The sequence below is a fragment of the Ammospiza nelsoni genome, chromosome 5, assembly GCF_027579445.1.
Source record: "Ammospiza nelsoni isolate bAmmNel1 chromosome 5, bAmmNel1.pri, whole genome shotgun sequence".
In the NCBI taxonomy this organism is placed as follows: Eukaryota; Metazoa; Chordata; class Aves; order Passeriformes; family Passerellidae; genus Ammospiza; species Ammospiza nelsoni.
In genome coordinates this window covers 34,503,990-34,519,182 of record NC_080637.1, presented here as the reverse complement: position 1 = coordinate 34,519,182, position 15,193 = coordinate 34,503,990, and the positions used below count along the sequence as shown (strand labels likewise).

General features: G+C 38.9%; 1 protein-coding gene across 1 annotated transcript; it reads left to right on the top strand.

Moving 5' to 3' along the window:
* Positions 1-8,917: 8,917 nt before the first annotated feature.
* IFNG (interferon gamma) lies at positions 8,918-12,995 on the top strand. The gene is made up of 4 exons (XM_059472653.1): positions 8,918-9,040; positions 10,999-11,067; positions 11,396-11,575; positions 12,222-12,995. The coding sequence occupies exons 1-4, from the start codon at positions 8,918-8,920 to the stop codon at positions 12,345-12,347; spliced, it is 498 nt and encodes a 165-aa protein (XP_059328636.1). The 3' UTR covers positions 12,348-12,995.
* The last annotated feature ends 2,198 nt before the right edge of the window (positions 12,996-15,193 follow it).

The window sequence follows — 15,193 nt, the reverse complement described above, 5'->3', positions numbered from 1 at the left end:
GCATTCTCATATGTGTCCTGGAGGCTGGACAGAAACAGGTAGGATCAAATCTGTGTACTGACTTGCTTTTTCTCTGTAAGTAAAGATGACTGGCTTGCTTAGTCACACAATTATGAATGACACTAAAGAGATTGTCAGGTGAGGGGAATCCCCACCAAACTGTCTCCTGGATTGTTTTAGAGGAAAAGATTGCACCACGTAGCAGATTTCTTCTAAGAAACATCCTGTGGAGGTTTCCAAATGATTATGACAGAAAATGTCCACTCTCTAGGCTGGTTTGAAACACTTAATGGATATTTTCTTGCTGATGTTTGAAACACATCATTGACTTAACCTCCAACATGTGCCCAAACCTACACACTTGTGTTTCCATGTATGTGATAATTAACGATTATAAATTGTGTAAGCGATAACAAGAAAATGATCAGATTTTTTCCCCAAATGCTGACATTTCAACTTAAGATATTCAATAAGAAATCAAAGCAGGGTTCCTTTCACTATTGTGTACTTCTAAATTTAAATGTGCTAATTACTAACAGTAAATATGTCTGTAAGGTAAAGTACTTACACTGTGAAAGCAAATGCAACTGTACAATGAAAACTCAAATGGACTTGAATTCTTCATTAAAAATTAGATCAAAAAGCTCCAAAGCAAATAAAAGTGAGCAGCAGAGAAAATCAGTATAAGGAGAAGGAAAAAAAACCCAGCGTGGAGAAAATTCTATAAGTATAATGAGAGGTAGATGAGCAGGACTGCCTCACTGACAGGTTGATAGTCTGAACAGTCCCATTTTGATATAGTATTAAGAATGTATGAAAAGTAATGAGTTGTTATCAATCTGCAATGAATTTTCAGTTGAGTCCGTGCTATTTTGTGAGGTTTCAAACTGGCCTCTGATGAGATTAATGCAGATCCCTGAATGGACTGACCTAGCACATGCAGAAACCAACAGCTGGTTCAAGACTAGCATCCTTTGGTCCTCTCTCTTTAAAAACGATGTAGTCCTGCTGAAAAAGAGCCTTGGGCTATTATCACAGACACTTTGATGTACAAGTTCTGGTAGCTTTTTGCTTCTTTTGAAGATGGATCCGCTCCTATGAAAATGAAACTGAATATGAGACAGAAAATCGCGAGGTCACTGTATGGAGAGTTGAAGTGTAGAGAAAAACATGAATTCATTTACTGGGAGTTGGGGAAAGACACTGTGAGCAAAACATGATATTTTTTCTGTCAGTACCGTACAGCAACAGTAGATGTATACATATATATTTACAGGAAATAATCAGAAAGTCAGAACCACTGAACACAGTCAGGCCAAATTACAGTGGAATTGTTTTCTCCATGAATTAGCTCTCTCAAAACAAATTAAAATATCACCTTGAAACTAATGGAAGTATTTGTGGAAAATGTTATCATAATATTAGCATGCTGGTCTTGTGAAGAGCAGGGCTATTAGAGCATCACAGAATCATAGGTAGAATATCCTGAGCTGGAAGGAGCAGAAGAATTAAAAAACCTTGGAAAATCACTTTGGGGAGAACTATTCTAATAAAATATATCTTTATTTTGTAGAATGTTTTGCCTCTACCAAGGCACAAAACGCCTCATCTGAAGTCAGTATGTTGTACCGTTAGCATGGGATGGATACCATTGCCTGCCTAACAGTAAAAATCAACAATATGAACGTTGTCACTGCTGGTGTCTAAAAAGCCTGGGCAAAAGTATTTGAAAAATATTAGGAAAAAATGTTGAAACAATTGTCTTTAAATAATATGTTTTCCTATTTGCTCTATTTTGCTTTTAGAAGTTCATGTTTTCTGTCCTTTCCCTGCAAACATACTGATTAAAAAGTGATTGGAAAAAACCCCACAACTCCAAAACTCTAAAATATATCCCAAGATTCATGAAATCATATAAAACAGGAAGCTGGTGCTTTAAAGTGGAAACAAATACTGCAATATACATGATATAATGTTCATAATTGGAAGTACCTCCAAAGGATATTATGGTGCTGAAAACAGAAAACTTTCAAATGTTCTATTCCTCTTGGAAGAATGAAGAAGAGAGGGTGAAAACAGAAGATTTTATGTAGAAAAACCTGTAGACTGTCCATGGTTGCAGCACAGGAGGTTTTACACAAATCACCATTTAGACTGCTGCTGTGCCAATGGTTTTGCTGCTTTTCCATTGATATGGACTGAAACTGAAATTGAATACGATTTAGAATTTTATTCTCTTTTACAGGCAAGAGATTTCAATCAGAATTTGGATATGAGGAAAAATTCCACACCATATTTGTCCATCACTGTTTGCTACATTGCCACAATTTTTTCCATATTTTAATACAAGAAAAAGATTACTTTGGAATTTCACCTGACTTTTTCATGGTTAGCTCTCATGGATACCTTATAATTTCTAAACCATTCATACATGCAGAATGTGTTTTTTTGGAAAGCTGGAATACCAGTTTGTACCAACTTGAAATATGGCGCAAGAAACAGGAAGAAAACTTTGATCTCCATTGAATATTGCAGTCCATGCAGAATTAGCAATGAGAAAATGTGTGTTTTAGGTCTATCCTTCCAGTCTCAGAATTCCTCATATCATATATGTCAGCTCAACAGTCTTTCAAGGAAAAGAAAATGAAGATGGAATTATGCTGATTTTATAAACAGGTACATGAACAGCTATCAATGAAGACAGATGTTCTCAGGAGAATATTTGTCATTATCTCCAGAAAATTATTTTAACACAGATCCTGAATATTTATATTATGTTGTTATTGGAGTTTTTGGACAATTCAGAGCTGATAGTGATGCAGTTAGGAATTTAAGTGCTTAATTTAAGTAAGGAATTTAAGTGATCCACCATAGTGTGTGAGAAAGGCCAGCCCAGAACAGCTATTCCTGGCTATCCTCTTCTTGGGAAAGCAAATGCTTAAACTCTTACTTACAGGATAGATGAGTACTCACACCATGAGGGGTAATTATTTCCTGCAGATAATTCAGAAAGGAATCATTAGTGTTTGGTGGGGAATTCCTGCATGGGTTTACCAAACTAAAACACTGAAGGAAAGTCTGAAACAGGTGCCTTGAGTGAGTCAACATACCAAGACTTTAATGATTTTGAACTTACACTCTAATCTAAATTGTACCCATCAGCTCATTATCTATTTGGACGTCTGTCTCTCTAGATGTCTAACACCACTGAGTGTTTCTTTCTTCTTCCCTCCCTTTCTTCAGAAAGCTAATGTGTGTGAGAAATTTTTGAAACGAAAGAGGGATCAATAATAAGATTTTCCTGTCTGCATTTGCATGCAGACAGGAGTATGTAATGGAAGCCAAAGGGCCTTCCTTGTGTCATATTTCAGATTGTACAAACTAGCTTTCTAACTCTCTCTTCCAGCACTCCAAAGTGTCCCTGGAATGGGCTGAAATTTTGTCTCATTGATGCCTGAAGTTTGAACTTTCATATTTTCCAGATTCTGTACTGCACTAATATATAACTCTGAACTCCATATAAAGTGTTATCAAGTTCTGCTCACAGCTTAGTCAGACAAAACAATCCTTTTCCAGCCTGAGAACCAAGGACAACATTGCAGCTTCAGGCCCAAAAAGTATAAACAGTGAACTGAGGAGAGCAATCTGGGAGGATGGGACTTCAAAACCTGAAGCTGTAATTTGGACAATTAACCCCAATATGTAAATGGACCAAAACTTATAAAAGTGTAAAAACTCATGACCCGTTGTCCATCTTGGATATAGCCTTGGACAGGCTCTTATACTGCCCAAGGTGTATCCTTTTAAGTCCTTTTAATAAATACCTACTTTATTGCTTTAACTCTGTCTAGCCTCTGTTATAGGTAGCCTCTCGAGGCACCATGTAAAAAGGTAGATGATTTGTGCCAACATTATCCTTACTGATCACTGGAAATATCCTCTAAATCACAGAGATCCAGTGGTTGGAAGGAGTAGCCAATTATATCCCCCATGATGTGTAGGCATATCCTTATCTGTAGGAGAGTGGTGGGGCGGTTCTTTATATTTTATTTGATTTTTGGTTTGGATTTTTGTTTTGTTGGGGAATTTTTGTTCTTTTGTTCTTATTTATTTGTTTGTTTGTTGGTTTGGGTTTTTTTTTTTAGCAGGGAAAATGGCAGTGTTGCAATATGCTTGTAAGGGTCAGCTGCAAATTCATAGGATCATAGAAAGTTTTGGGTTGGAAAAGACTGTAGAGATCATGTAGTTCCAACTACATGGGCAGGGAACCTTCCACTAGACCAGGCTGCTCAGAGCCCCATCCAATCTGGCCTTGAACGCTTCCAGGAATAGGGAACCCACAACGTCTCTGGGTGATGTTCCATTGTCTCACCACCTTCACAGTTAAGAATTTCTTCCTAACGCCTAACAATTCCCTTCCCTCTGACAGTATGAAGCCATTCCACCTGTCCTATCACTACATGCCCTTGTGAAAAGTCCCTCTCCCAATTTCTTGTAAGTTCCCTTAAGTCCCCCTTAGTCATGAAGCCTTGATTATCAAGACATCTGCATTGCAGATCATAGCAACATGAATAACAATGCTTAGTAATTACATAGCACTGGTACAATGTGTAGGCAAAGTTTAATCACTTAACACCCTCAAGTGTGACAACCCCCCCTTCACCGCCCCTGCACTGTGAAGGTGGAAACAAAGGAATTATTTCTGCTGCTTTGTAAGAAAGGGAGGCTGAGAGGTGAAGTGTGATAGAAGGTCAGAACGACAGCTCAGAGAGGGTTTTCCAACCATGGGCTGCTTTCCTGGGGCAGCGATCATAGAGAAAGCCACTGTGTTTTAGTGAAATGAAAGCCAGGCAGAGATCTGCTGAACTGGCATGGGCAGTTGATCACTGAACCACTCAGCACGCTGAGGAGTATGCATAAAACAAAAAATTGAAAGGGAAAAAGCTGTAATCAGGGGTCATAGTGAAATCTGACATGACTTTGCAAGGGCATCTTCGGGTATTTGGTGTAAGGTGTTGTATGAACAGAAGGGTGTGAAACCTCTGCTTTGCATGAAGAGTCAGATGACTTCCAGGCAGCAAAATGAAAAAATGCCTTGGTTTCACTTCCTTCTGCGTTTGGACCAGATGATAATCCAGCTGTGACTATGGAGTCTCACAGAAGACCACTTCAATTCTATGCAGCACAAGATTTTTCAATCCTGTTCTGATATCTCTTTCAAATAGATTAGGAAAAGTGTTCAGACAAAGAGCTTGTGTTGGTGTTGAGTGTTCAGTCCACGCCCCAGATATCTGCTAAAGAACACAGATAAAAAATTGCATGCTCTTAGGTCTCTTTGAAAGTGCAGTGATTTTCAGGATACCTCCTGCATTGTTTGCAATGATGTTGGTTCTCAGGGCAGGCAGAGCAGGGGAGCCATCTGAATCTGGGTCTTCCTCACAAACCTGAGTGTTCACAATTCTTGGGCAACAAGACATACACTGGGCAGTGGTGATCTGGTTCTGACTTTTGGGCAGAATGAGAAACAAAACTGGGCTGGAATAGACACAGGACCCTCATGTTCTAATCACCTGTTGTAGGCATTTGCCTAATTTCAAAATGATTTGGAGACACGATACTGTGTGTCAAAGGAAGAGAATATTAGGTGACTAGTATGTCAATGTTAATGTGGCACCATTTATTAAAATGTAAGGGACTCGGAAAAAGGGTGCTATATTTCTGCATTAAAATACTTTTCAATGCTGCTGATGATTTACCACAGAACATTCAACACTTCGTGTGATAATTTGAATGTGGAGATTAGTAAAGTGTTTGGATCTAGCCTCCCCAGACAGGAGAGTGTACCTAAAATTCAGACCTGCACTCAGAAGGTAGCATAACAGAGACAGATGTCATGGCTTTTTTCTTTGATTTTTGCTTAATTTCTTGCCTCAGTTTATGATGAAATATTTGTAGTACTGCATTGTGGGCAAAGCACTGCAATGAGACTAGGAGACCCTGTTTGTGTTCCTAGATTTGCCTTTCTCAGAGGCTGAATGATCATGAATGATCCCATTGCTCTGGGCTTTTTTTTCTTACCTGCAAAATTGGATGCTTGGCAACACTCTGTGAAGTGTGAGGAAATTTAGTAATCAAATTAGCCAAGTAACCCACCAAAACTATAACCAGTATCAACAACATGTGAGTTGGCAAAATCCTTTCTTTTCCAATACTTTATCCTCCTGCTATTCTTAGAAGTGTAGTTAAAATGTGAGACCAAAGGGAGATCATCTGAGTGGCACAGCTTGCTGTGGATACGATGCGTGTCTGACAAGTTTAACAGGGCAGCCTAACCCAGCACAGCCCCTCTGGGTGAATGCAGTAGAGTACTCTCTCTCTGTAGAAGGCAGTATTCCTGACTTACTCGTTCACCTCCTGGAATTACCTCTCCTGCTTGGCAGGAAAACTACCGCTGTTAGTTGTGTTCAACTGCATTGTGATTTGTTCTTAATGTATTAGGAAGACTGAGCTGGTTGAGTAAAGAATCTTTCTCAAATTCCCTTCTGTGAGGTCTTCTTTTCACTCTCTCTAGGTAATTCAGCACAAAAGCACTGTTCAAATTAGACTCTATAATGGCAAAATCTGGGCTTCATGACTCAGTCCCTCTTCCAGTTGTCTGTTTCTGACTACATAAAGAGTGCCATAGGTAACAGGAATCCTTTTCACTCTCCCGCTTTACATGTCTTTTCCAACACTTTGGAAAAGAATTGCGCTGTTGACTCATGGCCAATCAATGAACCTCAGCAGGTGTCCCCATCTTGCAAAATATCTTGATCTTCCTGTGTGTATAAGATTCCATTTATCTAATCCATACCATATCCTTGTGCTTGCTTGGCATAGCAAATCAGATGTTTCAATCAATGGGTTTGTTCAGTGTGCTGGCATTTGGGAATTCACTTTGAATTCTGAGTCCACTTTGAATTTTGGTGGGACCTGCATTTTGTCACCATCCCCGAAGGTAATTAAAAGGCACGTGAATGTGGTCTTTGGGAACATGGTTTAGCGGTGGACTCAGTAGTGCTAGGTTAGAGGTTGCACTCAGTGACTGTAAGGGTCTTTTCCAAACGAAATTATTCTATGACTGTAATTTTTGCACAGAATTACAGAATAAAAATGGGTTGAGTTGGAAGGGACTTTTGAATATCAGCTAGTCCAACCTCTCTGCCATGGGTGGGCATGTTAACTTTACATTTGTTTACAGTGCTTTGAAGCACCTTGAATAGCACTATTACTTTACCTTCATGACAACACTTCCAGTAATTAAGTTATTACTTTATCAGTTTAACATCTTAAACTGAAACAAAGATGTGCATTGCATAATGTTACTACCTCAAGCAGATTACACGAATTGTTGTGCAGTACCATGTTTGTTGTGAGATGCGTCCCATCTGTCTATGCTGCTCTTCCCAGAGGAGTTCTTGCATGCAGCTTTTGGACCTGCCATTGTTGGTGAAATTTGGCTCTTCTCCCTGAAAAACGACCATTTCCCTGGTCTAGTAGTCTAGGTTTATTTCACAGATGGACATCTTATTTCAAACAGCAAATGAAAAAGATTTGATGGTATTAGAGGTCATTAGCTGAGATGGAAGGAGCTTCTGGGAAAAGGGAGAGTTTCTTCCAAGGAGTATCCAAAGAGCCATGTGGGGCTGAGATGGAGAGTTCTAATCTTACCTGCTTGGAACCACTTAAATTTTTATCTGTTTCTGATGAACCACAGACATCTTCCAGTGTAGCCTGTGTGAACTGAGCCCAAAAGTGCCCTCTTCCTGATTCTCTCTCTTTTCTTTCCCTACGGGCCCCTTCTTTATTTCTTTCCCCTGTAGGCTCCTACCTACCCTCCATTCATGCACTGCAGTCTAAAATTATCTGATTTCCTCATAAGACTCCTCAGAATGAGCTCTTTTCCCATTATATCCATCCAAGCAGACTTTAGTTCCTATACAAAAACCCATCTATTTCCCCAGCTATCCTCAATAGAGTGGTTTCAGAGTTCTCTATGCATGAGGAGACCACTGTGTCTGTCTTCTTCAATGGGGCTTGTTCTCATCTGTGTCCTTCTCTTTTCACATTCTACACACATTCGTGCCAGTGAAATGGCAAGTTGGGAATTTTAATCATTGCCAAGCAGAAATGAGTGTCTTAAGTACTGAATGCTCTGCTCCCATGGACAGTAGACAGGCATAGAGGAATTTAATGTGATACATTCTTGCATTCACGCTGGAACCTTCTTTGTCTTATTCTGAATCAGGAGGTGAAGAATGCAAAAGCAGCAGAAGTGCACTTTAGACCATGGAAAGGAGTGCGTTTCACAAAGGACATCAGCAGAAGGAATGTGTAAATCTCTAAGTGTCAGTATAGAACACCATGGCAAACTCAGTGGTTACTTTAAAAGAATACCAGAAATGAGTTTACTGCACTGACCCTTTAACCACAAGATAAGATTTTTTTTCAGATGATGTGTAAGAATAGGTTTGAGCCACAATGCATATTCCTCAACCAGTACCGTAATTTCCCCCTTTTCCCCAACCACGTGTAAATGAAACTTCATAGTCTGCCACGTAAATGTTACCCATTGATGAACCACTGAAAATTTTTCCAGGACCATGCTTTGACAAAGACGCTTTCGAGGGATTCCCTTGATTAGCCAAAAAACGAAGGGCTCTTATCTGACACTATCTTGTCTAAATATACACAGCCTGTGATGATGAAATAAAAAAAAATTCAAGACCAGGTATAAATACCACTGACAGGATGATGAAGTTCAGTCGTCTACTTGCTTCTAATAGAAGATTTAACTATTAGAAGTTGAAGCTCTCTGCTCTTAGACCTGGTCCCCCAGAACTGATCTGAGCAGTTTAACTGAACTATCATAAAGAAAATGGCTTTCCAAAGCTACAGCTTGTTTGTTCTGTCTATCATCATGATTTCTTTTGGACATGTTGAAAATAGATTGAATCTTCTTCAACTTCAAAATGATATAGACAAACTGAAAGCTGATTTTGTAAGTATAATCTTCTACTGCATTTCTCTTCTCCTGCTGCTTTGCTTTACATATAGTTCAAACTTGAGCATTGCTTGACATACTCAATATGTACCAACAGAGGGTAATCATGGAAATAATTTTTTGGTCATACCTTTTTATACAATAATATGGATATTTTTTTTTTGTTTTACTAAGCTCTTTCATTTACCTGGTTCAATTTTTCAACAGTCATAGTTATTGTAGCCATTTGCATTTATTTTAGGGGTGTTCTTTCTTTCACAATAGCTTCTTCTAGCTCAATTCAGCTTTGATTACATGGAATATCTTTTAACAAGAAATCTTAATGCAATTTATGGTGAATATATTAATCTCTATTCAGTTCTGACTAGATGCAATTTACTGACTTTTTAAATTTTATGTTAGCAATGTCAATGCCAGATTTAGTACCACATAGCAATATAAAAAAAATGGAGATGAATTTTTGCTTTAACAAATGCATTGGCTACTTATTTTAAGTTGTAGTAGTGTGTTACTCAAAGGTGATTTCTGCTTCTTATTCTTTTGCATCCTCCAGTCATTTAATTTCCACATATGTGACTATGATCAGGCATGGGAATGTAATCTGGCCCAATATTCTTTCTCGTCAAATAGAATTTTGGTAACTTGATAACTGTAATGTTAATTCATCAATCTTCATCTGGGAGGCATTAAAGCAGTACACAGCTGAAATCAGCAGTGATTAGTCACAGAGACAGCAGATCTACAATAGAGTCACTTTCAATTAACAGCTTTTATGTTCAATATATTTTTGTTGTGTTTTTTTCTCCTCTAAATGCAAAGAAAAACTGCAACAGTCTGCTCCTATTTTCAGCTCTGACTTCTCTGTGATTTTGTCATAATTTTGTGCAAATGACAGCTGACATTCAGTAGTCAGGGAACCACCCTGAAGTGGTAAAGACTAGTGTGATACTTCTTGTTTGCAGGAAACTGGCTGTATAAGCGGCATTATGTCTTAAATTTGTGATTAGCATAGACCAGGGAGAGTCTTACTAGAGTATATATAACTCTGTGGGAGAGATCCTGAGCCATGATGAGCTTTTTGTACTGACATTAAAACTTTGCTCCATAGCAGGTGCTCCCCACCTTTCAGAAGTAGAAAAAATCAGTTTGGTAATGTGCTCAGCATGGGGAGCCAATCAGCTTAGGAGGCTCCTGTTAGACTGCAAGTTTTCTCTTTGCACTCACTGTGTTTAAATTACTGAGCAGACAGAAGAAGGAAATAGTCAGTGTTGTATACAAAAAGGAAAAAAAAAAAAGCCACACAGAAGAGGAAATGATGCAGTTTGTCTTTCCTTAGTAGGAGAGTTGTATTGCTCTTTTTTTCCTAGAGCCTGTTGCCAACATCTGATGGTTAAACTCCATCCCTGGGAGCCTCTCAGTAGCCCACTAATCTTGCATATCCCCATACCTGGCTGTGGGCTACCGGGATATTCTCCACTTTTGCAGTCATTTCCTACTAAAACCAGCTCATTCTTGTTCCATATGAGATTTTACAGAGACTGTATGAATTTAGGGTCACAGATTTCAAACTGCTGGACTTCGGCTTATCAGAAAACATACCAAGATCAGATCTAATGATTTTCTAGACTCTTTCTGTGCTTATGAGCTTTTATTTTCATCTGTCAGTAGCAAAACTTACAGGGAGCATTTGGGAAAATAGATGTGCTAAACATCTCTATTCAGGAGAAGACATTGAAAGAAGGACTAATTCCATTTCTGATACCAGGCAGCCAAGCAATGGTACTTGGTGGTTAGAGAAGTGAAAGCATTGGGAAAGCATTGGGATTGCCAGATGTGCAAAAATCTGATTTTTTCAGATGAGCATCTGAATTTTGATGCTCATTTGAATAAACAAAGCAAATTTGCCTTGTGATAAATATTGTTTATGTAATAGATATGTTTGCTCTTTTTTTCAGAACTCAAGTCATTCTGATGTAGCTGATGGTGGTCCTATTTTTACAGAGAGGCTGAAAAGCTGGACAGAGGTGAGTCAAAGCCAGATATGATGAAGCATCTCAGGCACTTTTTTGGCACAAAGCAGCTCCCAGAACCAGCGTAATTAGCTGCAGTAGAATGAACATGAGCAGTGTTCTCTTTGGTAGCTTGGAAATGAGACAAAAATAGAAAGCTTTATACTGCACTGTGAACTGACTCAGAGGTACAGTCAAGCCCAGGAGCTGAGTTGCAACATCTTCTTTATCATCTTGTTTCAAGCAGCAGAGAAGCCCTGTATGCTGTGTTTTGTCTTCCTTCCTTCCTTTCCCTGCTGATGGGCACTCACAGACCTTTCTTTTCCATCATATTTTTCAACAGAGAAATGAAAAGGAGATCATCCTGAGTCAGATTATTTCCATGTACTTGGAAATGCTTGAAAGCACTGACAGGTCAAAGGATCATGTCAGGAACATAACTGAGGAGCTCTATACTCTGAAAAAAAGCCTTTCTGATGGCTCAAAGAAGATGGAAGATCTCAAGGACCTGACAAAACTTCGGGTAAGGCTCTTCCCTTGTCTCCAAAGCTTGTGGCATTTTAGTTGTGATTTGAGTGTGATTTAAGCTAATAATGCTTCAGTAACCTATATGGTAATCCATATGTAGCTCAGTTCATGCTGAAAAACCAAATATTTCCGGCTGCAGGGGCTGCTGCATGTCTACAGTGTGGGGTAGTGCTGGGTCTTGCTGTGATCTGGCACAGAGCTGCTGGCAGCGCTGTCACCCGGTCTGTACACCAGAGGTGCCACTGGCACAGCCCTTTGTGGCATGGAAATTGGCTGGGAAGGTTGTGCCAGGCTGTGGAATGCTCTGTGGCTCTGGGAGCCCTCGGCTCACGGTGCTCATGCCAACCTCCTCAGAGGTCTGCAGACAATGCCCCCGTGCAGGCAGCTGCCTTTCACTGCAGGCTGGCTCTGTTCCACAGAGTCTGGCTGCTCTGTGCCAGGCTGCAGAGCAGCACAGAAAGTGGAAAACAAAAATATGGGACACAGTCACTCTTTGCTATGGGAATTAGGTAGTGGGGAATTGAAAATTGCAGATGTGCTTCTGTTTTACACTGGTAGCAGAGTAGCCCATGTGCTGTGGACAGTAAACAATTACAGCTCTTGGCATGACTTTTGCTCCATTTGTTTCTTGCTTATTACAGATGAGTGACTTGAAAGTTCAGCGCAAGGCTGTAAATGAGCTGTTCAGCGTCTTACAGAAACTGGGGGATACCACAAGTTCTCACAAAAGGAAAAGAAGCCAGTTTCAGAGGCTGTGCAAATGCTAATTCCATCTCAGGATCTTCTGTACTGAGCTATTGTGCAAATCTTGTTGGGACAAGATTTTTTTTATTTCAATCTTTTAATTGATTTTTTATACATTTATTTATTAATATTTAAGTGTCTTAAGTAATTATTTATAAAGAAATACTAATCAAAGTATTTATACTCCCTAATATTATATAAGAAATGACTTTGTCTTAAAATCCTGTCTATTTGTTATATGTTGTTGACCTGAAAACAGAGAGTGAGGCAGTGTTTACCTAGTTTCCATATGGAAATCTTGAAATTACATTATAATGGTACCCAGCTTTCCATCTGGTGCTGTCTTGAGAGAGGGATGTTATGAGATTAGTCTCATCTATTTGGCATGGAGATACAAGCACCCGTATGGGGAAGTTACTCTATTCAGGAAAAACATATTTATGTCTGCTTACTACTAAACATATCTAAATCCAAATCAAGCAAGTAGACATGCCTAAAGATAAACAAATGTTGAAGAAAATTTCTGAACTAGAGGACTAATGGTTAATTGCTGGTTACTATTATTATTATTACTATTATTATTGTTATTATGCACTGAAGTTACCAGGAGAACAGTCTACTTAATATCTCAGGAGAATGTGACTAACTGTATTGCACTGACTTAACTTAAACTCTCAGATTTTAAAAATTTCTGGTTTTATTTTTTTGTATTGAACCAGTTAAATGTGTCTGTTTTAATTTAATTTATTTGGAGGTAATAGTATGGAAGTTTTACCTCAAGGACTATATTTTTGCACTGGAATATTATTAAAAACTTTGGATTTTTCAATAGAGATTTTTGAAATTTGAATTTTAAATAAATAAATAAATAAATTTTAAAAGTGTGTTTTCATGTTTATTCACCATCATCTATGTGAAAAAAAACCTCTAATTTTATTCTACATTTTCAAAAAGATCAGTTCTGCCCAGTCATATAAAATATATTTTGTTTCCTCCATATTTTTAAAGAAATATGATAGAAGAGTCTAAAATTCTCAAGTTTTTCTTGTATCTCTTTGAGAAAACGTAATTTGCTTGTGGGAAGGCACTGATCATTTGAAACTTGTTGTTACTCTGATCTAAGATAAAAAACACTCAAATTTCTCTGCATGTGAAAGCTGCAGAGCCCAAAGTGGGCTCGGGCCATCTGCTGGGCTCTCTGCAGGTGCTGCACGCTGGGGGCTGGGGCAGCTTGGGCAGGTCTCACAGGGGTCTCAATTCTCAGGTCCTCAGGGCTCTACCAGGCAAACTTTCTGGGGATAGGCTGGCTGAACTGACTGCGAATGGGGCAGATTTTTCTTAGCATTCCTGCCAGCATAAGACTTTTGACTGCTCCCCGAGCACTGATTGAATCCATAAAATCCAGAAATAGCACCACATCACACCCAAAGTTTAGTTGCAGTAAGTCCCACGAGTTCAGCTGTAATTGCTGCAGCCATTCCTACTCCCGTGGGCTCAGCTGCTTCCCACTGCTCAAGATATCTTCATTCATACCCACATTTGGCAGGCACAACAAGTGACTGTGGTCCTGGAGACTCCAACTGATTCTGAAGGAAATAGCTGTTCTTTATACTCATCACAGACATGCATATGCACGGGAGATGCAAGTGAAATTTCTCCTCTAGGATTTCTCCAGTTCCAGGACTAAGCATGAGAATTCTCAGTAAGCATTCAACATAGACAACATATCCTTCAGTGCTCATGCTCTTTCATGAGGCATTAAAGGAGACTAACTCTCCTTTGAGGATACACAGCCAGGTACAGCAAGTTCTACTGAAAACAAAATGACAAAAAAGAAAAAAATCCAAAACCAAAGAAGAAGGAAAATGAAAAAGAAAGAGAAGAGAAGAGAAGAGAAGAGAAGAGAAGAGAAGAGAAGAGAAGAGAAGAGAAGAGAAGAGAAGAGAAGAGAAGAGAAGAGAAGAGAAGAGAAGGAAAAATGAAAAACCTAACAAAAGGGTTAAAGTTTCATTAGTCATTGGCAGGGAAAAAGTGTGCTTCCCCACTACTCCTGAGCAAATTAATATCCTATTTCTTGGATTTTAAGCCAAGACTGGTTAGAAACTACTTTATTAGACTATAAAGTAAAAAAAACCTACAGTCTTTCTACACCCCGCTGTATGGTTCCATGGTAACAAAATGAAGGCAATTGCATCTAGAAGAAATAACTTTTCCCAATCCTACCTGCTTTAGCTGTGTGTACCCAACCCTGTGCTCTGCTGTCCCCTGCATTCCTGAAGTTATCACATTAAATTTTGCTCAAAACAGCAAGAGTTTTGTCAGGAGGCTTTGCTCAGTCACAAAATTTCCTGTGTTCTTCTCATCCTTGTGTGGGGTAGCAGGGAGTAGCGAAGGAATAAGCAGTGCAGAGATGGAGTAGCAGCTGTCACTGCTGACAAAATGCGTTTGTATGTTCTCATTTCAGTAGTTTGAGGATTTGTTTTTTTGTTTGTTTGTTTAATTGATTAGTTGCATTTTTTCTTCTTATTATTTTTTCCCCTCCAAAGTATCCTTATTTCCTGGAATATTCCAGGAAACTGGAATTTTTTAAAGCATCTTGAAACCTCTCATGTTAAACCTGACACCAGACATTGCAGAGATTCAGAGGAGCTACCACAGCTATCTAACCATTTAAAGAAATCTAAACAATGTTTCTCATATTGACCTGGCTTTTCCCTGTTCAGTGTAAGTGTGTGCAACTTCTACAGGGTGCTTAAGATAAACTGCTGAACATTCCTCACTTTGTTCTGTTACTGTGATAATAGTGTTAGAGAAGAATATAATAAAAATCAGCCTCTACAAAGCCATTTTTTCCATCCCATCCCATCCC

Coding starts and splice junctions, on each gene's coding strand:
- IFNG (XM_059472653.1), top strand. CDS start 8,918: ATGGCTTTCCAAAGCTACAGCTTGTTTGTTCTGTCTATCATCATGATT. Junction 11,068..11,395: donor GGCTGAAAAGCTGGACAGAG/GTGAGTCAAAGC, acceptor ATTTTTCAACAG/AGAAATGAAAAGGAGATCAT. Junction 11,576..12,221: donor AGGACCTGACAAAACTTCGG/GTAAGGCTCTTC, acceptor TGCTTATTACAG/ATGAGTGACTTGAAAGTTCA.